Raw genomic sequence first — 21,462 nt, 5'->3', positions numbered from 1 at the left:
CGTATTTGGACAATATTCCTCCTATTCATGAGAACATTGCACTCGCCCATGCAGTTGTTTTAATAAACTGCTCTGCGTGGACGTGGGAGGGCGAGACTCTCCCTGATAAAGGAGAGGGGCTCAAGAATACAGTTTCACAGAAGATGCTCAACTGAAACCGTCTCCTGGTTCCATTTGTTTTGTTGTGCACTGATTTAGAAACAGAACTTTACACACGTTGTCGCAGACTATTTCAGGAAGGCCAGAAGGTAAGTCATTGTGAATTGGTGGAGTTTTTATATTATTAACAAGTATTTGTGGAGAACATTATTTTTAATTCTATCTAAACAGTAGGCTAACCTTTTTGTCTCTGCGTTGGCATAATTGACCATCCAAGTCATTCAATATAGCCTTTACGCTTATTTCAATTGGATGTGCATGGTTACCAGTTTTCCAGTACGCTCTCCATCTGTTTTCTGGTCAGTGTGGATGCAAAATAATGTTCAGGTGGATATTAGGTTCTAGGTAACTGTAAGGGAATTCTGCCCTATGCACACAAGAGACCACAGGAAAACTTCTTTGATCAGAGGTTTTGTTAAATAAGCATTGCAACCCGGAGCACACACTTACAGCAATTTGCAAGCAAGACACTCAGTTCTAAAGATGGTGTTTTCCCTTTTTATCCCACACTATAGTTCACCCCGCCCAGGTGTCCCTTAACTTTAATACCATATAAGCTCATCATTTTCTCTCCGCTAGGCGGAGTTCAGTTTATTGTGTTATTGGCAGTTAGTTTCCCAATTCTTCTTCCTCTTATTTCTATCATGTGCTATCAGAAGTAAGACTGGAACATGGCATCAACAGAAACTGGCTAAGTTCCCTTTATTTATCTGTTACCAAATCACATTTTTTTGTCACATACACATGGTTAGCAGATGTTAATGTGAGTGTAGCGAAATGCTTGTGCTTCTAGTTTCGACAATGCAGTAATAATCAACGAGTAATCTAACCTAACAATTCCACAACTGCTACCTTATACACACAAGTGTAAAGGGATAAAGAATATGTTCATGAAGATATATAAATGACTGATGGTACAGAATGGCATAGGCAAGATGCAGTAGATGGTATCGAGTACAGTATATACATATGAGATGAGTAATGTAGGGTATGTAAACAAAGTGGCATAGTTTAAAGTGGCTAGTGATCCATGTATTACATAAAGATGCAGTAGGTGATATAGAGTACAGTATATACATACACATATGAGATGGGTAATGTGGGGTATGTAAACAAAGTGGCATTGTTTAAAGTGGCTAGTGATACATTTTTTACATCAATTTCCATTATTAAAGTGGCTGGAGTTGAGTCAGTGTCAGTGTGTTGGCATCAGCCACTCAATGTTAGTGGTGGTTGTTGAACAGTCTGATGGCCTTGAGATAGAAGCTGTTTTTCAGTCTCTCGGTCCCCGCTTTGATGCACCTGTACCGACCTCGCCTTCTGGATGATAGCGGGGTGAACAGGCAGTGGCTCGGGTGGTTGTTGTCCTTGATGATCTTTATGGCCTTCCTGTGACATTGGGTGTTGTAGGTGTCCTGGAGGGCAGGTAGTTTGCCCCCGGTGATGCGTTGTGCAAACCTCACTACCCTCTGGAGAGCCTTACGGTTGTGTGCGGTGCAGTTGCCGTACCAGGCGGTGATACAGCCTGACAGGATGCTCTCGATTGTGCATCTGTTGAAGTTTGTGAGTGCTTTTGGTGACAAGTCGAATTTCTTCAGCCTCCTGAGGTTGAAGAGGCACTGCTGCGCCTTCTTCACAACGCTGTCTGTGTGGGTGGACCAATTCAGATGTGTACGCCGAGGAACTTAAAACTTACTACCCTCTCCACTACTGTCCCGTCGATGTGGATAGGGGGGTGCTCCCTCTGCTGTTTCCTGAAGTCCACAATCCTCTCCTTTGTTTTGTTGACGGTGAGTGTGAGGTTATTTTCCTGACACCACACACCGAGGGCCCTCACCTCCTCCCTGTAGGCCGTCTCGTCGTTGTTGGTAATCAAGCCTACCACTGTTGTGTCGTCCGCAAACTTGATGATTGAGTTGGAGGTGTGCATGGCCATGCAGTAGAAGGGTGAACATGGAGTACAGTAGAGGGCTCAGAACGCACCCTTGTGGGGCCCCACTGTTGAGGATCAGCGGGGTGGAGATGTTGTCACCTACCCTCACCACCTGGGGGCGGCCCGTCAGGAAGTCCAGTTGCACAGGGCGGGGCCGAGACCCTGGGTCTCGAGCTTGATGACGAGTTTGGGGGGTACTATGGTGTTAAATGCTGAGCTGTAGTCGATGAACAGCATTCTCACATAGGTATTCCTCTTGTCCAGATGGGTTAGGGAAGTGTGCAGTGTGGTTGCGATTGCGTCGTTTGTGGACCTATTGGGGCGGTAAGGAAATTGGAGTGTGTCTAGGGTGTCAGGTAGGGTGGAGGTGATATGGTCCTTGACTAGTCTCTCAAAGCACTTCATGATGACGGAAGTGAGTGCTAGTCGTTGACGGTAGTTGTTTAGCTCAGTTACCTTAGCTTTCTTGGGAACAGGAACAATGGTGGCCCTCTTGGAGCATGTGGGAACAGCAGACTGGGATAAGGATTGATTGAATATGTCCGTAAACACCCCATCAGTATAGTTCAACAAACAGGCTTGTACAATTGACCTCTAAATAGTTGTAATGTGTCGACACTGATCCTTAATCTCAAGCTAAAGCAAAACATCAAGCGTTGTACTTTCGTAATTACAGGTGTTCTTAAGTAACAGTTAGTATGTCTTTTCCACACCCAAGCATCTTCCTATAATGTACAGCTATTATAAAATTCCTTACAGTGACCTGTGCAGAACTCATCATGACTGGTGTGGAGAAGACATGTCATCACTGTCTGTCTAAGATGGCCAGTAATGGTGAGTGAGTCACACACACAAACACACACAATGTATTCAAAAACATTCATTAACATGAAGGAACTGAATTGCACTGTGGAATATCATGGATAAAATGTGGATCCTCTGTAGCTGCACTCGCAACGCCATGATAGTGATTCCAGCGACCAATCATACGTAATGAATGTACAGTATGACTGTCAGTCGCTTTGGATAAAAGCATCTGCTAAATGGCATATATTATATATTAAAATAGAGTTGGTGATCAATTTATTAGCACTTCAGATATGGGTACTTTCCCTCTAAATAATAGACTCTGTTAAGACCTGCTCAGTACCAGAGGCTAAATCTGTTAAGAGCTGCTTAGTACCAGAGGCTAAATCTGTTAATAGCTGCTAAGTACCAGAGGCTAAATCTGGTAAGACCTGCTCAGTACCAGAGGCTAAATCTGTTAAGAGCTGCTTAGTACCAGAGGCTAAATCTGTTAAGAGCTGCTAAGTACCAGAGGCTAAATCTGTTAAGACCTGCTTAGTACCAGAGGCTAAATCTGTTAAGACCTGCTTAGTACCAGAGGCTAAATCTGTTAAGAGTGCTAGTACCAGAGGCTAAATCTGTTGCTGCTAGTACCAGAGGCTAAATCTGTTAAGAGCTGCTAAGTACCAGAGGCTAAATCTGTTAAGATCTGCTAAGTACCAGAGGCTAAATCTGTTAAGTCCTGCTAAGTACCAGAGGCTAAATCTGGTAAGACCTGCTCAGTACCAGAGGCTAAATCTGTTAAGAGCTGCTTAGTACCAGAGGCTAAATCTGTTAAGAGCTGCTAAGTACCAGAGGCTAAATCTGTTAAGACCTGCTAAGTACCAGAGGCTAAATCTGTTAAGAGCTGCTAAGTACCAGAGGCTAAATCTGTTAAGACCTGCTTAGTACCAGAGGCTAAATCTGTTAAGACCTGCAAAGTACCAGAGGCTAAATCTGTTAAGACCTGCTAAGTACCAGAGGCTGTCTCTCTAGGATGGACTAGAGGAGGGGCGAAGGGGGATAGTGTCAGTGTTGTGTTCGAGATCACCTAAAGCCAGTCCGAGTCAAGACCAAGACCGGAGCAAATCGAGACTGAGCCAAGACCGAGACTCGGACGGGGGTGAGGGGACGAATCCAAGTCAAGACCAAGACCGGAGCAATTCGAGACTGGTTTTAATATGCTATAAAACATGTGTCATGAAGGAGTGTGGATATCTGGCCCAGCAAAGTGGTTTTATGCTTTGACTGAAGGGGGAGATAATTCTGAGTTTTGATGTTTGTTTTTTACACCACTGGTTTCTGAGTCCAAGTCAAGACAGATTAAAAATGTATCCGAGACCGAGACAAGACCGAGACACTGAATATGTGGTCTCGAGACCGGACTCATCTGGAGTAGGCCTACAACAACACTGGATAGTGGTAATGGTAGTTTAATAAGATTCAGAAAATGTTCATGTCATCAAGAGGAATTCATTTTGCAGCAGTCAAAGTGCACACAGAGGAGGCCACTTATTAACATGGAAAAACACAACAACAGGAATTTTTTTACATTTACATTTTTACATTTAAGTCATTTAGCAGACGCTCTTATCCAGAGCGACTTACAAATTGGTGCATTCACCTTATGACATCCAGTGGAACAGTCACTTTACAATAGTGCATCTAAATCTTAAAGGGGGGGGTGAGAAGGATTACTTATCCTATCATAGGTATTCCTTGATGGTTAATGCTTTGTATGTATTTTTCTGGACAGATTTATAGCGGTGTATTTTTCTCTAGCCTACTTTGTGGTGGGACTTCTGTTCTTTCTTGCCGTTCCTCTCACCATGGCGTTTATAGGTAAGACCATGTAATTATAAATGACAATACTAGAATGGACATGAACCTTGTTATGATTGGGATTAAGGTCAGCCATTTTGGCCAGGGAGTTGGTCAGCCAGCGTGGTAAGATATGTGGGTTTTTTTTAAAAGAAGAATTTATCAACACTGTATGGTTTGTTAGCTAGATAGCCAGACAGTTTTAGAGGAATGATTCAAATGAAATGACAATATGCCAACATTCCATTCAAACAACGCAGTCAATCCACAGCCACACTGTCTGAAATGAGTTGATGATTCAGTTGATGATACTGTAGGACTTAGACAAGTGGTAAATGCAACAAGTTCTGATATTGTTTGTATCATATCATTGCATTAACAACTTTCTGAGAGAACCAAAAATGTTGACATTTATGGATTGTTTACTTATGATTTAGAGGATACTGATACAGAAAATTGGCATAAAAGCAGTATAAACTGAAGTTCTAATTACTAATGTCACTCCAGAGCATTTAAACAACTCCCATAGGCCCATGGAATCATGTCACCTGCTTTCTCTTTCAAATGTATTGTTGTCCTACCATGAACACACGTTATATATACAGTGCCTTCGTTTTCAGACCGCTTGACTTCTCCCACATTTTGTTACGTTACTGCCTTACTCTAAACATTCTTTATAAAATAAAAAAACTCATCAATCTACACATGACAAAGCTAAAACAGGTTTTTAGACATTTTTGCAAGTTTATTCAACATAAAAAAAACAAAAATATATACATAAGTATTCAGACCTTTTGCTATGAGGCTTCGAAATTAAGCTCAGGTGCATCATGTTTCCATTGATCATCCCTGAGATGTTTCTACAACTTGATTGGAGTCCACCTGTGGCAAATTCAATTGATTGGACATGATTTGTTGTTATGGTCTAATGTTGTTATGGTCTAATGTTGTTATGGTCTAATGTTGTTATGGTCTAATGTTGTTATGATCTAATGTTGTTATGGTCTAATGTTGTTATGATCTAATGTTGTTATGGTCTAATGGTCTAATGTTGTTATGGTCTAATGTTGTTATGGTCTAATGTTGTTATGGTCTAATGGTCTAATGCTGTTATGATCTAATGGTCTAATGCTGTTATGATCTAATGTTGTTACGATCTAATGTTGTTATGATCTAATTGTCTAATGTTGTTATGATCTAATTGTCTAATGTTGTTATGGTCTAATGGTCTAATGTTGTTATGGTCTAATGTTGTTATGGTCTAATGTTGTTATAATCTAATGGTCTAATGTTGTTATGGTCTAATGTTGTTATGGTCTAATGTTGTTATGGTCTAATGTTGTTATGGTCTAATGTTGTTATGGTCTAATGGTCTAATGTTGTTATGATCTAATGTTGTTATGGTCTAATGTTGTTATGGTCTAATGGTCTAATGTTGTTATGGTCTAATGTTGTTATGGTCTAATGGTCTAATGCTGTTATGATCTAATGGTCTAATGCTGTTATGATCTAATGTTGTTACGATCTAATGTTGTTATGATCTAATTGTCTAATGTTGTTATGGTCTAATGGTCTAATGTTGTTATGGTCTAATGTTGTTATGATCTAATGGTCTAATGTTGTTATGATCTAATGTTGTTATGATCTAATGTTGTTATGATCTAATGGTCTAATGCTGTTATGGTCTAATGGTCTAATGTTGTTATGGTCTAATGTTGTTATGGTCTAATGGTCTAATGTTGTTATCGTAGAATGTATGCACACATGACTGTAAGTCGCTTTGGATAAAAGCGTCTGCTAAATGGCATATATTATTATTATTATTCATATATTATTATTTGGAAAAGGCACACCTGTCTATATAAGGTCCCACTGTTGAAAATGCATGTCAGAGCAAAAAACAAGCCATGAGGTCGAGGGAATTTGCAATAGAGCTCCAAGACAGGATTTTGTCGAGACACAGATCTGGGGAAGGATACCAAAAAATGTCTGCAGCATTGAAGGACCCCAAGAGCACAGTGGCCTCCATCATAAATGGAAGAAGTTTGGAACCATCAAGACTCTTCCTTGAGCTTGCCGCCAAGGCCAAACTGAGCAAGCAGGGGAGGAGGGCCAATTGGTCAGGGAGGTGACCAAAAACCCAATGGTCAATCTGACAGGAGTCCAGAGTTCCTCTGCAGCATTCCACCAATCAGGCCTTTATGGTAGAGTGGACAGACGGAAGGCACTCCTCAGTAAAATGCACATGACAGCCTGCTTGGAGTTTGCCAAAAGGCTCTCGACATTTTGAAATGTTGTGTAGCTACTCTGACCCCCCCGGGGAAGATACAGGGGCAGGGCAAACACTTATCCAGGAATCAGGATGTAACTGTTTGACCAAATTATGGTTTTAATAGAAAGTATTTGAGTGGAGTGACCAGACAGAATTTGTAGCTGTCACAGATGTAACCACATCCAAGCACTTTATCTACCAGCTCACGTTTGTTTCCTATGTTTTAGGCCTAGTGCTTGGGCTATATGACGCATTATATTCCTTGCTATATTTGACAACATTGTCTGAAAGGAGTTGAAGGTTAGTTTATGAGTTGGGTATAACAATGGCAGCGGGTGATAAGATAATATGTTGAATATTTTACGCATGGGTCCGCCCTAGACTATAAACCAGCAGCGCAGTTAATACTTAGACCTATGTGGATTGCTGCATGTTGTAAAATGAATATGAGTATTGTGATGCATAATTGACATAGTACTTTGGAATGTCCAGTCAATGAGCATTAATGATTAAGACCAACTAGTCATTCTACAGATCGATGCTTGATGACCGCATCATCTCTCGTAGTAACGGTGCCATTTCAAAAACCGGGGAAATAATCAAACAACCATCTGCTAATAAAACAAGAAAGACTTTAAAGTTATTTGGAAGCGCTCGTTTTTATTTCGAAGACTTTGTAGCCGAAAGGACAATAACCAGGTATGTCAGGAATCTAAGGTCTCCGGAGCCCTTGCCAACTTTCTTAACGTCTCTTGATTACAATGTCTCAATATTTTGTTATCCTAATCTACTTATTTAACTCTATACTGACTAAAAAACTATAAACCATATAATAATAAAAAGACAAAGTCGTAATAGTTTTAGTTAAACGCCCATCTTTTATTTAAGCAGACTTTTAACATCTCTGCACTACCAGTGGTCGAGTCTGGAGGGAGAACCAGTAGGGGGCGGTTAGTTCAGGTAGGTTACCCGGCCTGTCTAACGCCTCCTGCGGCCTCCTCTCCTGCGACGCCGGGACACCCTGGGGCGACGGCGCCTGCGGATACGGCGGCTGGCTCTGCGTCTTCTGGGCATAGTGATTGATAGATAAGACTATGAATGACTTTGAGATGTGCCGGGGGTCCCTTTTATAGGGCTGGAGGGGGGCGGGAGTTACGTCATCATGGGATAAACGATGACGCAATAATTATTAATGACAATTAGAATTTTGAAAAGTCCTGTTATAAGTGAGGTCATAGTAGCATTGTCAGGATGATGCAATAGTCACTGTGCCATTCCAAACACAAAAAACTGAAAAATACAAAACACAGTGGAATTAATATAAATTGGATAATCAGATGTGGTAATATGACAAGCTTTGCTTGAGCTCAAGTCTCTCTCCATCAAGGTCCTGTACTACTTTGTCGGTCCACCTACGCTGGACCGGTTGGTGCCCTAATGAGAAAAAAATTGTCCCAAAGTTGTAGGAGACCTTCCTGCAGCTTAGAATCCTTAGCACTTGCCTATTATAATTACATTTACATTTTACATTTAAGTCATTTAGCAGACGCTCTTATCCAGAGCGACTTACAAATTGGTGCATTCACCTTATGACATCCAGTGGAACAGCCACTTTACAATAGTGGATCTAAATCTTAAGGGGGGGGGGGTGAGAAGGATTACTTTATCCTATCCTAGGTATTCCTTAAAGAGGTGGGGTTTCAGGTGTCTCCGGAAGGTGGTGATTGACTCCGCTGTCCTGGCGTCGTGAGGGAGTTTGTTCCACCATTGGGGGGCCAGAGCAGCGAACAGTTTTGACTGGGCTGAGCGGGAACTGTACTTCCTCAGTGGTAGGGAGGCGAGCAGGCCAGAGGTGGATGAACGCAGTGCCCTTGTTTGGGTGTAATAATATACATATGACAATATTTGAGGATGACAATAATTAATTATATTACACAATTTCTGAAATATCACATGCCTTCACTTTTATTTTCCTACATAAGTAAAATCAGGATTATGCCTCTACTGCCATTCATTCGAATTAGACTGGGTTGGATTTCTCCCTGACCAATATGGCTGCCATTTTCATCCCCTTATGGAACTTTGTGGGCTAGGAAAAACTCCCTAGAAAGGCTGGGAACCTAGGAAGAAAGCGAGAGAGGAACCAGGCTCTGAGGGGTGGCCAGTCAGTCCACTTCTGGCTGTACTAGTTGGAGATTATAAGAGAACATGGCCATTAAGGCCAGATCGTTCTTCAAGATGTTCAAATGTTCATAGATGACCTGCCAGGTCAAATAATAATCACAGTGGTTATAGAGGGTGCAAAAAGTCAGCACCTCAGGAGTAAATGCAATTTGGCTTTAAATAGCTGAGAATTCAGAGGTCGAGAGAGGGGGAGACAGAGGGTGAGAGACAGAGGGGAGACAGAGGGGGAGACAGAGGGGGAGAGAGAGAGACAGAGGGAGAGAGAGAGACAGAGAGGGAGGGAGAGAGAGAGACAGAGAGGGAGAGAGAGACAGAGAGGGAGAGAGAGACAGAGAGACAGAGGGAGAGAGAGAGACAGAGAGACAGAGGGAGAGAGAGACAGAGAGACAGAGGGAGAGAGAGACAGAGGGAGAGAGAGAGACAGAGGGAGAGAGAGAGAGACAGAGAGGGAGAGAGAGAGACAGAGAGGGAGAGAGAGAGAGACAGAGAGGGAGAGAGAGAGAGGGAGAGGGGGAGACCGAGGGGGAGAGAGAGAGGGAGAGGGGCGAAGCAGCAGGTCCGGAACAAGCAGAAACTCAGCAGCATGACCAGGTGGACTGGGGCCTGACAGCCAGTAGTTGTCAGGCCAGGTATTCCTGAGGCATGGCCCTAGGGCTCAGAACCTCCAGGAGGGGAGAGAGAGATGGGAGAATTAGAGGGAGCACACTTAAGATCACAGGTGACCAGATAAGACAGGAAATTACACCAGATAGGACAGACTGACACTAGTCCCCCAGTACATAGACTATTACAGCATAGATACAGGGGACTGAGACAGGGGGTTTCTGGGGAGATGCACTTATTGGTTTTGGTGCTGTATTTGTTATATTGAGTTATGTTGATAAACTAATGAACTATTGATGATGTTTAACCCCTGCAGGTGTGAAGTCTATAGACGACTGCCCTGTTCAGCCAATGATTCCTCTCTACCTGCTGGTGGGCGGGGTTATTGGCAGTGTAAAGGTAATGGATGTGTTCCAGATCATAGGTTGTAATGTGGCAACAGGAAAGTAGAACAGGTTCCAAACACGTCCAGGCTGTAAAAATTATAGACAGTGCAAAACAATATGTAAAGGAAGGCAGGCACTGTCGCTCTAGTGTTCACCCCAATCTGACCCATGACCTCTGACCCTGAACCTTCCAGGTCACGCTGCTCCTGTACGACACCACCCGCATGAGGTCGCTCATCTCCAAGACGGTCGTCATCGGCGATGACGATGCCGACGAGTATCCATGGAGACAGAACGCAAACAAGTATTACTTGCACGTCATCCTCAGCCTGTTCCTGTTCGTCTGGTTCCTTCTGGGGAACTACTGGGTGTTCTCTGTGTTCCAGCCTAACTTCATCACACCCTTCCACCAGCCACAGGACTACTGCAGGAAGTCTCTGTACCTATTTGCTGTGTTTGTGTTGACGCTCAGCCACACCGTGCTGCTCCTGCTACTCTGCTGTGGGGTCTGTGTACACGTCTGCTCTCAGACCAGCACCAGGGACGACTACGGGGATAGTGATGAAGACTGAGTGACTGACTGGCTGGCTGGATGACTGACTCAGAGAAGCATACAGATGTAGGATTTTAATTTGATCATCCTGTTTTCGCAGGAATGTTCTTGCGCAGCAGGAAATACAAGCTTGTAGTTTATCTGAGTTTTAAAAGGGCTTCTGAAGTTTGTAATTTCCACTTTGAAATTTCAGACTTGATTTTCCCTTACAAAATTATAATGTAATGTCCAGTAATTATAATCCACGTAATAATTTACATTTCCTGTTTCCTGCTGTAGCAAACTGTCTCAAATAAAGATCCTACATCTGTACAGAAAGATTGTAGAGCACTGGGGCATTGCAGTTAGATGGTTCTGTAGTTAGTAGAACAGTGGAGAATTGCAGTTAGATGGTTCTATAGTTAGTAGAACAATGGGGCATTGCAGTTAGATGGTTCTGTAGTTAGTAGAACAGTGGGGCATTGCAGTTAGATGGTTCTGTAGTTAGTAGAACAGTGGGGCATTGCAGTTAGATGGTTCTGTAGTTAGTAGAACAGTGGGGCATTGCAGTTAGATGGTTCTATAGTTAGTAGAACAGTGGGTCATTGCAGTTAGATGGTTCTATAGTTAGTAGAACAGTGGGTCATTGCAGTTAGATGGTTCTGTAGTTAGTAGAACAGTGGAGCATTACAGTTAGATGGTTCTGTAGTTAGTAGAACAGTGGGACATTGCAGTTAGATGGTTCTATAGTTAGTAGAACAGTGGGTCATTGCAGTTAGATGGTTCTGTAGTTAGTAGAACAGTGGAGCATTACAGTTAGATGGTTCTGTAGTTAGTAGAACAGTGGGACATTGCAGTTAGATGGTTCTATAGTTAGTAGAACAGTGGGGCATTGCAGTTTGATGGTTCTGTAGTTAGTAGAACAGTGGAGCATTGCAGTTAGATGGTTCTGTAGTTAGTAGAACAGTGGGGCATTGCAGTTAGATGGTTCTGTACTTAGTAGAACAGTGGAGCATTACAGTTAGATGGTTCTGTAGTTAGTAGAACAGTGGAGCATTACAGTTAGATGGTTCTGTAGTTAGTAGAACAGTGGGGCATTGCAGTTAGATGGTTCTGTAGTTAGTAGAACAGTGGGGCATTACAGTTAGATGGTTCTGTAGTTAGTAGAACAGTGGGGCATTACAGTTAGATGGTTCTGTAGTTAGTAGAACAGTGGAGCATTGCAGTTAGATGGTTCTGTAGTTAGTAGAACAGTGGGGCATTACAGTTAGATGGTTCTGTAGTTAGTAGAACAGTGGAGCATTGCAGTTAGATGGTTCTATAGTTAGTAGAACAGTGGGGCATTGCAGTTTGATGGTTCTGTAGTTAGTAGAACAGTGGAGCATTGCAGTTTGATGGTTCTATAGTTAGAAGAACAGAGCGACAGGTGAGGTTGGGTGTGTAATGTCTGGGAGATATGAGCGCAGGGAAAGACTCACCTTAGCATAACTAACAGAAGTTCTAGGACTCTATATGTGACCTAGACAGTTGCACTAGGAAAGAAGAGTAATTCTGGTGGCAGCTCCCAAACAAATCTGTGAAATCTACATGTATCATATGTAACCATACAGGTGGGCCTAGGAGCCTGTTGTTAACTTGACTGCATCATGTGTGGGTGTTTTTGTGCAATGTAATTGTCTTTTTAGATATTAAATTACACAAATGAAACATGTACTACAATTATACATATGTTTCATGTACTTTTTAGGGTCTGAAATGAATTTACAAGGCATGTTATATATACAGTTCCAGATCAACATTTGATCAATACAGATGTCAGCATGTACAGTATATTGTGTTTAACTCAATGTAGGATTTTAGCACTAATATTTATTAATTCATGTTTGCACTTTCTATATGATTTTAATTCATTTTGTTTGTCAGGAGGCAATGTGCACTGTTACATTAGGCTCTTGACTTGTGGAAGATACCTTTTGAACGCCGCCAATCTAACAGTACAGCAATATTACTGCACCATCTAGTGGTAAAATCAAGTACTATGAAAGCGTAATCTCACGACAGCTCATTTTTAAAATGTCATTATCTTTAGTGGGTGTGATGAATAATCTCTCAATTAGTTCATTTTTTATCATAAGGACATTTGAATGCAAATAAATAATACATTTTTCAGAAGTCTTACACAATCATTCATGAAATCTATTTATTTTGGAGGCAGTAGCTAAATAGGCCATAAATTCCACTCTGATATGTCTACCCAAATTAGTTTGGACGTGCCTCCAAATCTGATTGGTCTATTCGAAGACGCTTCTGACGAGCTGTTAAAGGAAACGCCAATCCCTCACGCCATTGGCTATGCGCGCCCAATCCCTGCGCATTGGTTTGGTTTGTGCTATCTGGAATCCTTGGGACGTCCATTGACGTTGATATTTAAAATGGTTACTGTAGGTAAGCGTTATGGTTAGGTAAAAGGGTAGGGACGTCCCAAGGATCCCTGATAGCAATGTTTGGTGCTGCTGCGTCATCAGAAGCAGTCCCACGCATGCGTCTCTGTGAGCTTAAGCGGTCGAAGTGTCAGCAGCTAGGTAGAGGCAGCGGCAAAAGAAAACCAGCTACAGTCCAGTGCTAGCCCCGACCACCGCAAGGACACAGGGCACATGAACAGTAGAATGGCTGCGTCTTCGAGCAGGGTAATGCTGGGGCCACTCGTTGCTGCCATTGACCAGGGTACGAGCTCGACGCGGTTCCTGGTGAGTTACAACCCCCGCCGTCGCATTGAATGGTTCTTCTTGTCCTTTAAATAACCTAGTTAGACACCCGGTTGATTTCGTTATAACTCTCCGATTAGCTTTTTTAATATAACCTATATAGCCGTGCACATTCTATTCTAGTCCTATCGACCGAATGTTTGTGCTTTCTGCAGATTTGTTGTTTAGTAATCGTTCATTCATGCATGAACACGCAGGACTCTAGTGGGACTAACTAAGGGACAGTTCACTCAGTAATTTAGTCAATTAGCTAGGAAAATTGTCTTCCTCTTGGATGTCATTTCGGCTTGTAAATTCTGCAAGGGTGGTTGATGTCCAATCTCGGTTGTTACAGCCATTCGGCCTAAATCTCCAAATGGCTGGTGTGGTTGCAGGCTCTTTCTCCAGCAGAAATACTTGATTAAACACTAAGCACATGAAGCTGATGGCTGGAGTGAAAGCCTGAACACACACCAGCCCTCTGATAGGACTATCCTGTTCTAATGTGTAGCCGCCATAGAAATGCTGAGTCTGTAATTCATTCATTGTGCAGACCAGCACATCCTCCAGTGCCTGAAGTTTGTGTAACAGTAGGCTTGGAGGGACTCTCTCCCTCACTCTGTCACAGTCCTCCCCCTGCTGCTATTCCCCTATGACATCTTCTTACCCCACATTGAAACCAGCTGTTGTGTCCTACGGAAGCCAGTTTGGACCAGAATGGACAGGTTGACAGACGGGTCACCCCTAAAATCTCTAAATGTTTCACTAGCCCTCTGAAGGGAAGGCAGGAAAGGAGGGGTGGGTGTGTGTTTGTGTGAAAGCTAACAAGGACACTTTTTGATTTGTTAAAGAGCTATCTGTGTTATTGTTGTCACATTTCCTGGAGAGGTGTCTGCTGTTGAGGATACTACTGTGATTGGGCATGGAGCTGTCTGTTCCGTCTCCCTTAACACTATCCCCTCTCCTCTCCCACAACTGATACATCATAACTCTGTGTGCTGTCTCTCCTGTTGTCGTCCGTCTCTCCTGTTGTCGTCCGTCTCTCCTGTTGTCGTCCGTCTCTCCTGTTGTCGTCCGTCTCTCCTGTTGTCGTCGTCCGTCTCTCCTGTCGTCGTCCGTCTCTCCTGTCGTCGTCCGTCTCTCCTGTCGTCGTCCGTCTCTCCTGTCGTCGTCCGTCTCTCCTGTCGTCGTCCGTCTCTCCTGTCGTCGTCTGTGTTGTTTTTCAGTTCCACTCTGCGGTTTAGGTAGCAGAGATGCTTTGGTCCAGATGTTCACTCCTGTTCTCTCTTCTCATCCCCAGGTGTTCAATGCTAAAACAGCCGAGCTCCTCAGTCACCACCAGGTTGAGATCAACCAGAGTTTCCCCAAGGAAGGGTCAGTACATGCAGCCGTGTTGCCTCTACAAATCCCCTATTAGTTCCATTCAAACTGGATGACCCGTAACCTCTGACTGAGGTCTATTAACCTCTGACCTTTAACCCTCTGTTTAGGTGGGTGGAAGAGGATCCCAAAGAGATCCTGCAGTCTGTGTATGAGTGTATGGAGAGAACCTGTGAGAAACTCACCCAGCTCAATATTGACATCTCCAACATCAAAGGTAAAACACACACACCACATACTGAACACACCCATGCAAACGCTTCCTCATATTACAGTCTGTCACTTTCACTCACCAAACGTGAACCTTTCTAGCCATTGGAGTGACCAATCAGAGAGAGACCACGTTGGTTTGGGACAAAGAGACAGGCGAGCCACTCTACAATGCTATCGGTGAGATATGAATATGTGCCTGTGTTCACATCTCTTTCCTCATGACCTATGAAGCCATCATCTAAGGCCTGGAAGGATTTTAAAGACCCAGGTTGTGTTGGTTGTGTGCAGTGTGGCTGGACCTGCGGACCCAGTCGACCGTGGAGCGTCTGATCAACAAGACACCTGGGAGAAACAAGAACCATTTGAAGGTGAGATGCCGGGGAACACCGACTGCAGACAGTCATGTTTTATCAGGCCTAGTTTACCCGGACGTCAAAGGCAAATGTCCAAGAAACGATCCAACTATTCCAACTTTCTGAAGTAAAACAAAAGAATAAGCTCAGTTCTTTCCTCTGAGGTATGTGTTATAATTGTCCCCCCCTCTCTGCTCAGCACAAGACTGGTCTCCCAATCAGTACGTACTTCAGTGCTGTGAAGCTTCGCTGGCTGATGGATAATGTGGACGAGGTCGCGGAGGCAGTCCTGACACACAGAGCCATGTTCGGCACCGTCGACTCCTGGCTCATCTGGGTAGGAGGGACACACCTCTTTAGATGGGTTTTATGATGTCTGTGTGTGAGTGGTAAGGATAGGAAAGGACCACCATGGCCATCTGCCTACTCCAAGACCGAGTCTGCCCCCCCACCCACCCACCCCGAGTGTCTGAACGGGTGTCTGTGTTTGCCCCCCCCCACCGTGTCTGACAGGTGTCTGTTTGCTCCCCCCCCTACAGTGTCTGATAGGTGTCTGTTTGCCCCCCACAGTGTCCCCCACAGTGTCTGACGGGTGTGTTTGCCCCCACAGTTTCTGACAGGTGTGTTTGCCCCCCACAGTTTCTGACAGGTGTCTGTGTTTGCCCCCCACAGTGTCTGACAGGTGTCTGTGTTTGCCCCCCACAGTGTCTGACAGGTGTCTGTGTTTGCCCCCCACAGTGTCTGACAGGTGTCTCTGTTTGCCCCCCCACAGTGTCTGACAGGTGTCTGTGTTTGCCCCCCCCAGTGTCTGACAGGTGTCTGTGTTTGCCCCCCCCAGTGTCTGACAGGTGTCTGTGTTTGCCCCCAGTGTCTGACGGGTGTCTGTGTTTGCCCCCGCAGTGTCTGACAGGTGTCTGTGTTTGCCCCCCCCCCGCAGTGTCTGACAGGTGTCTGTGTTTGTCTGTGTTTGCCCCCCCCGCAGTGTCTGACGGGTGTCTGTGTTTGCCCCCCGCAGTGTCTGACGGGTGTCTGTGTTTGCCCCCCCGCAGTGTCTGACAGGTGTCTGTGTTTGCCCCCACACAGTGTCTGACAGGTGTCTGTGTTTGCCCCCACACAGTGTCTGACAGGTGTCTGTGTTTGCCCCCCCCCACACAGTGTCTGACAGGTGTCTGTGTTTGCCCCCACGCAGTGTCTGACAGGTGTCTGTGTTTGCCCCCCGCAGTGTCTGACAGGTGTCTGTGTTTGCCCCCCGCAGTGTCTGACAGGTGTCTGTGTTTGCCCCCCCGCAGTGTCTGACAGGTGTCTGTGTTTGCCCCCCGCAGTGTCTGACAGGTGTCTGTGTTTGCCCCCCCGTGTCTGACAGGTGTCTGTGTTTGCCCCCCGCAGTGTCTGACAGGTGTCTGTGTTTGCCCCCCGCAGTGTCTGACAGGTGTCTGTGTTTGCCCCCCGCAGTGTCTGACAGGTGTCTGTGTTTGCCCCCCGCAGTGTCTGACAGGTGTCTGTGTTTGCCCCCACGCAGTGTCTGACAGGTGTCTGTGTTTGCCCCCACGCAGTGTCTGACAGGTGTCTGTGTTTGCCCCCACACAGTGTCTGACAGGTGTCTGTGTTTGCCCCCACACAGTGTCTGACAGGGGGGAAGAGTGGGGGAGTCCACTGCACAGACGTGACTAACGCCAGCAGGACCATGCTGTTTAACATCCACACCCTGGACTGGGACCCAGAGCTTTGCAAGTAGGTGAACGTCCAGTACATAGTGTACTCCCTCATACATGTCCATTCAGTGAGACAAACCATATCTTCTGTGTATTTACACTTGTTCCTGTTTTTGACACGTTCTTTCAGGTATTTTGATATTCCAATGGAGATTCTCCCAAAAGTGAGGAGTTCCTCAGAAATCTACGGCTTAATGGTAAGTCCCCATTGTCTTTGTGTGAATGTCTGTGGGTTGGGAGAAGGTGAATTATGAAGTGTTGCTCTGTCTATTCAACATGCTTATGATTATTATGCAACAACCTGTGGTTAGCTGTACTTCTATCCAATCATAAGCATTTATGAATCACATTCGTGGGGCATTTAGTCTGTACTTGCTTGAGGTGTTTGAGGTGTTGTCACAAGCATTCTTTTGTGTGTGTCCCTGTTGTCTATAGAAAATATGTTCTAGCCTGGTGAGTATTGGGGTCCACATCGATGTCCTCATCACTGTTAATGCTCTGTCAGAATGTGATCCCCAGTCATCTTGCCTCTGTGTCAGTGACTGAACCATCCAAAGGTGCATTTCCAAGCCATTGAGAAGACAACGGTCAGATGTGTTGAGCAAGACTTTTGAAGGCTTTGAGACAAGTATATTTATTTTTAGGGAGTTACGCCTCACCCTAAATGTACTTATATTGACCCCCCCCCCTTTATTGTATAGGATATAAAGCATTTTAAAAGTTTGGGTGAAATGGATTTTCATGGTACACACATAATATATATATTACACACACAAGAGTATGTGGACACCCCTTCAAATGGGTGGAATCGGCTATTTCAGCCACACCCGTTGCTGACAGGTGTATGAAATCGAGCATACAGCCATGCAATCTCCATAGACAAACATTGGCAGTAGAAGGGCCTTACTGAAGAGCTCTGATGTTCAACATGGCACTGTCATAGGATGCCACCTTTCCAACAAGTCAGTTCGTCAAATTTCTGCCCTGGTCAACTGTAAGTGCTGTTATTGTGAAGAGGAACTGTCTCGGAGCAATAATGTCTTGGCCATGAAATGGTAGACCACACAAGCTCACAGAACGGGACCCTCGAGTGCTGAAGCGTGTAAAAAATAAAAAAATAAAAAATCATCTGTCCTCAGTTGCAACACTCACTACTGAGTTCCCAACTGCCTCTGGAAGCAACGTCAGCACAATAACTGTTCGTTGGGAGCTTCATGAAATGGGTTTCCATGGCCGAGCAGCCACACACAAGCTTAAGATCACCATGCATAATACCAAGTGTCTGCTGGAGTGGTGTAAAGCTCGCCACCATTGGACTCTGGAGCAGTGGAAACGCGTGAATCACGTTTCACCATCTGGCAGTCTGACAGATGAATCTGGCTTTGGTGGATGCCAGGAGAACGCTACCTACCCCAATAGGCAGGGTAGCTTAGTGGTTAGAGCGTTGCACTAGTAACCGGAAGGTTGCAAGTTCAAAACCCCTGAGCTGACAAGGTACAAATCTGTCGTTCTGCCCCTGAACAGGCAGTTAACCCACTGTTCCTAGGCCGTCATTAAAAATAAGAATTTTTCTTAACTGACTTACCTTGTTAAATAAAGGTAATAATAAATAAATAGATAGTGTAAAGTTTGGTGGAGGAGGAATAATGTTCTGGGGCTGTTTTTAATGGGTTGTGCTATGCCTCCTAGTTCCAGTAAAGGGAAATCTAAATGCTACAGCATACAATGATATTCTAGACTATTCTGTACTTCCAACTTCGTGGCAACAGTTTGGTGAAGGCCCTTTCAATGCCCCTGTCCACAAAGCAAGGTCCATACAGAAATGGTTTGTTGAGATTGGTGTTAGAGAACACGACTGGCCTGCACAGAGCCCTGACTTTTTAACCTCATCAAACACCTTTGGGATGAATTGGACCGCCGACTGCGAGCCAGGCCTAATCGCCCAACATCGGAGTCAGACCTCACTAATGCTCTTGTGGCTGAATGGAAGCAAGTCCCCGAAGCCTGCCCAGAAGAGTGGAGGCTGTTATAGCAATACCCATGGTTTTGGAATGAGATGTTCGATGAGCAGGTGTCCACATGCTTTTGTAGTGTATTTGTAGAACACATCTTGAGTAGTCAGGTCGGACTGACACAGACAGACATTCACCAAACCGTTCTGGATCAGATTGGAAATGTACTGGATGGGTGTGTGCTTCCTGCTCCTGTCGTGGCATGTTGCTCTGCTACTGTGGATGATGCCGCCCTACACCTTACTGCAATGCCCCACACCTTGCCCAGGTGTTCAGTGGGCTGCTGTCCACTTCCTGTCTGGCTGCTCCTCATCCTGTTGACATGTTTCTACAAGCTGTTCTGTAAATCTCTTCACTCTTCCACTCAGTCCCATTTCGGTCGTCTCCGTTCCATTTCGATCCCTAGCCCCTGTTGGTGATTGAGGGTTATAGTGAGTTCAATGAGAGTGAAGATATTTGACTTGTGTGCCTTAAACCATTTGTCCCCAAGACAACATGTCTCCTTCATGCTCTTTGATTGGCTGTATCGAGAACTTCTGTTGGCTATAGCACCGTACTGTAGAGTAAAACACTTCTACAGTCTGTCTGTACACAAGCAACACTTCTACAGCAGCTTGAAACATCAAACTGACATGGCGTTTCATACAGGGAAGAGTCTTTCTTTGCTGGGTCTTGTGGTAACAGAATTGGCCAGAATTTAACGCTGTGAAGCTGGTTCATTTTTGTAACACGTCTTTGTTTCTTTGACAGAAATCGGGCTCTCTTAGTGGCATACCCATCTCAGGGGTAGGTTTTCAAACATCCTGTCTTACTCTGTTCAAGGTCTCTTATTACATTTCCTGATGTTATGAGGAGTAATTGGCACCTGTTCCCACCTATCTGAACGGCCTTTGTTTACAGTGTCTTGGGGACCAATCGGCTGCTCTTGTTGGACAGATGTGCTTTCAGGAAGGGCAGGCCAAAAACACGTAAGACTTCTCTCCATAAGGTTTTCATAGCTGGTGATAGAACCATATATTTGGGATGTACTGTAAGATAGTGTTGAGATATTTTGCTGTGACACGTCAGTGACCAGGTATGATTATCTGTCAGATGTTCTGTCTGTGACACGTCAGTGACCAGGTATGATTATCTGTCAGATGTTTTGCTGTGACACGTCAGTGACCAGGTATGATTATCTGTCAGATGTTTTGCTGTGACACGTCAGTGACCAGGTATGATTATCTTTCAGATATGGAACTGGCTGCTTTCTACTCAGAAACACTGGAGCCAAGGTGCTTTTCTTCCAAATCATCTCTACAAAAACCTCTGAACTAATTTAAGATGTGGAACATTAATCTGTGACATCACTCAGCCTAGACGGGCATGTGCCTGTCTCTTGAAAGGTCTGTTTTAACATATCTGTTTAACTGTTATCTCTTGCAGCCTGTCATGTCGGACCATGGCCTACTAACCACGGTGGCCTACAAACTAGGTCGAGACAAACCTGCCTGCTACGCGCTAGAGGTAGGCATGGATCATAGATTAAACTTGTACTGCACTATTATGCAATCATATCTGACCTGATCGGTCTGTTGTCAGTTCTATTTTCTGATTGGTCCTTAATTCCCCTACTGGTCTATGATTGGTCGTTGCCAGGGCTCAGTGGCCATAGCGGGGGCTGTGGTTCGCTGGCTGAAGGACAACCTGGGGATCATTCAGACTTCCACAGAGCTGGGTAAGTACTTCACAACACTAGTAGAGGGGTGTGTTCCAGAACACATCATGAGAACTCTCTCTCCCGTCTCCATACCTCCCGTCTCCATACCTCCCGTCTCCATACCTCTTCGTTTCCTTCATCCACAGAGAAACTGGCGGCTTCAGTGGGCACGTCGTACGGTTGTTACTTTGTCCCGGCGTTCTCTGGTCTGTACGCTCCCTACTGGGAGCCCAGTGCACGAGGGTGAGTACTAGTCTTTAAATGAGCCCGTTCTCTTTCCCTTCCATTTGGTAAAGAAGGAACGTTAAATCAAGAAGTGTAAAATATCTCGCTCTCATACACAGGATAATCTGTGGTCTGACTCAGTTCACTAACAAGAGTCACCTGGCCTTCGCTGCATTGGAAGCTGTCTGTTTCCAGACTCGAGAGATCCTGGATGCGATGAACCAGGACAGTGGCATCCCTCTGACCCAGCTCCAGGTGGACGGGGGCATGACCTCCAACAGACTACTGATGCAGCTGCAAGCTGATATACTCTGCATCCCCGTTGGTAAGAGACTCTCTCTCTGTTTCTTTGTCTCTAAGTCTGTCTTTCGCTCGCTCTGTCTCTTTCACACAAACTATGTCTATGTTA

At 44.7% G+C, this 21,462-nt stretch overlaps 2 protein-coding genes across 5 annotated transcripts in view; both read left to right on the top strand.

The window, feature by feature from the left end:
- The first annotated feature begins 10,017 nt into the window (after window positions 1–10,017).
- On the top strand, window positions 10,018–12,835 carry LOC124019680 (transmembrane protein 272-like). The gene is made up of 2 exons (XM_046335090.1): window positions 10,018–10,196; window positions 10,378–12,835. The coding sequence occupies exons 1-2, from the start codon at window positions 10,149–10,151 to the stop codon at window positions 10,753–10,755; spliced, it is 426 nt and encodes a 141-aa protein (XP_046191046.1). The 5' UTR covers window positions 10,018–10,148; the 3' UTR covers window positions 10,756–12,835.
- Window positions 12,836–13,146: 311 nt separating this feature from the next.
- Window positions 13,147–21,462, top strand: part of gk (glycerol kinase) — a 13,627-nt gene continuing 5,311 nt past the window's right edge. For 3 of the 4 annotated variants that reach the window (XM_046335067.1, XM_046335069.1, XM_046335066.1), the window contains exons 1-16: window positions 13,147–13,462; window positions 14,760–14,833; window positions 14,950–15,056; window positions 15,152–15,229; window positions 15,341–15,420; window positions 15,605–15,742; window positions 17,027–17,136; window positions 17,248–17,314; window positions 17,553–17,570; window positions 19,880–19,915; window positions 20,030–20,097; window positions 20,361–20,403; window positions 20,555–20,635; window positions 20,768–20,846; window positions 20,975–21,071; window positions 21,173–21,378. In XM_046335067.1, coding sequence (XP_046191023.1) covers window positions 13,370–13,462; window positions 14,760–14,833; window positions 14,950–15,056; window positions 15,152–15,229; window positions 15,341–15,420; window positions 15,605–15,742; window positions 17,027–17,136; window positions 17,248–17,314; window positions 17,553–17,570; window positions 19,880–19,915; window positions 20,030–20,097; window positions 20,361–20,403; window positions 20,555–20,635; window positions 20,768–20,846; window positions 20,975–21,071; window positions 21,173–21,378 — 1,375 coding nt within the window. In that variant the 5' untranslated portion in view covers window positions 13,147–13,369. The remainder of the gene's footprint in view (window positions 13,463–14,759; window positions 14,834–14,949; window positions 15,057–15,151; window positions 15,230–15,340; window positions 15,421–15,604; window positions 15,743–17,026; window positions 17,137–17,247; window positions 17,315–17,552; window positions 17,571–19,879; window positions 19,916–20,029; window positions 20,098–20,360; window positions 20,404–20,554; window positions 20,636–20,767; window positions 20,847–20,974; window positions 21,072–21,172; window positions 21,379–21,462) is intronic. The other variant, XM_046335068.1, reaches the window with a different exon arrangement.

The sequence above is a fragment of the Oncorhynchus gorbuscha genome, unplaced genomic scaffold (assembly GCF_021184085.1).
Source record: "Oncorhynchus gorbuscha isolate QuinsamMale2020 ecotype Even-year unplaced genomic scaffold, OgorEven_v1.0 Un_scaffold_646, whole genome shotgun sequence".
In the NCBI taxonomy this organism is placed as follows: Eukaryota; Metazoa; Chordata; class Actinopteri; order Salmoniformes; family Salmonidae; genus Oncorhynchus; species Oncorhynchus gorbuscha.
This window is presented reverse-complemented; position numbering and strand designations above follow the sequence as displayed.

Excerpts from the sequence above, each read along its gene's own strand:
- LOC124019680 (XM_046335090.1), top strand. The coding sequence starts at position 10,149 with ATGATTCCTCTCTACCTGCTGGTGGGCGGGGTTATTGGCAGTGTAAAG. Across the intron at positions 10,197-10,377 it reads GGGTTATTGGCAGTGTAAAG|GTCACGCTGCTCCTGTACGA; the intron begins GTAATGGATGTG and ends TGAACCTTCCAG.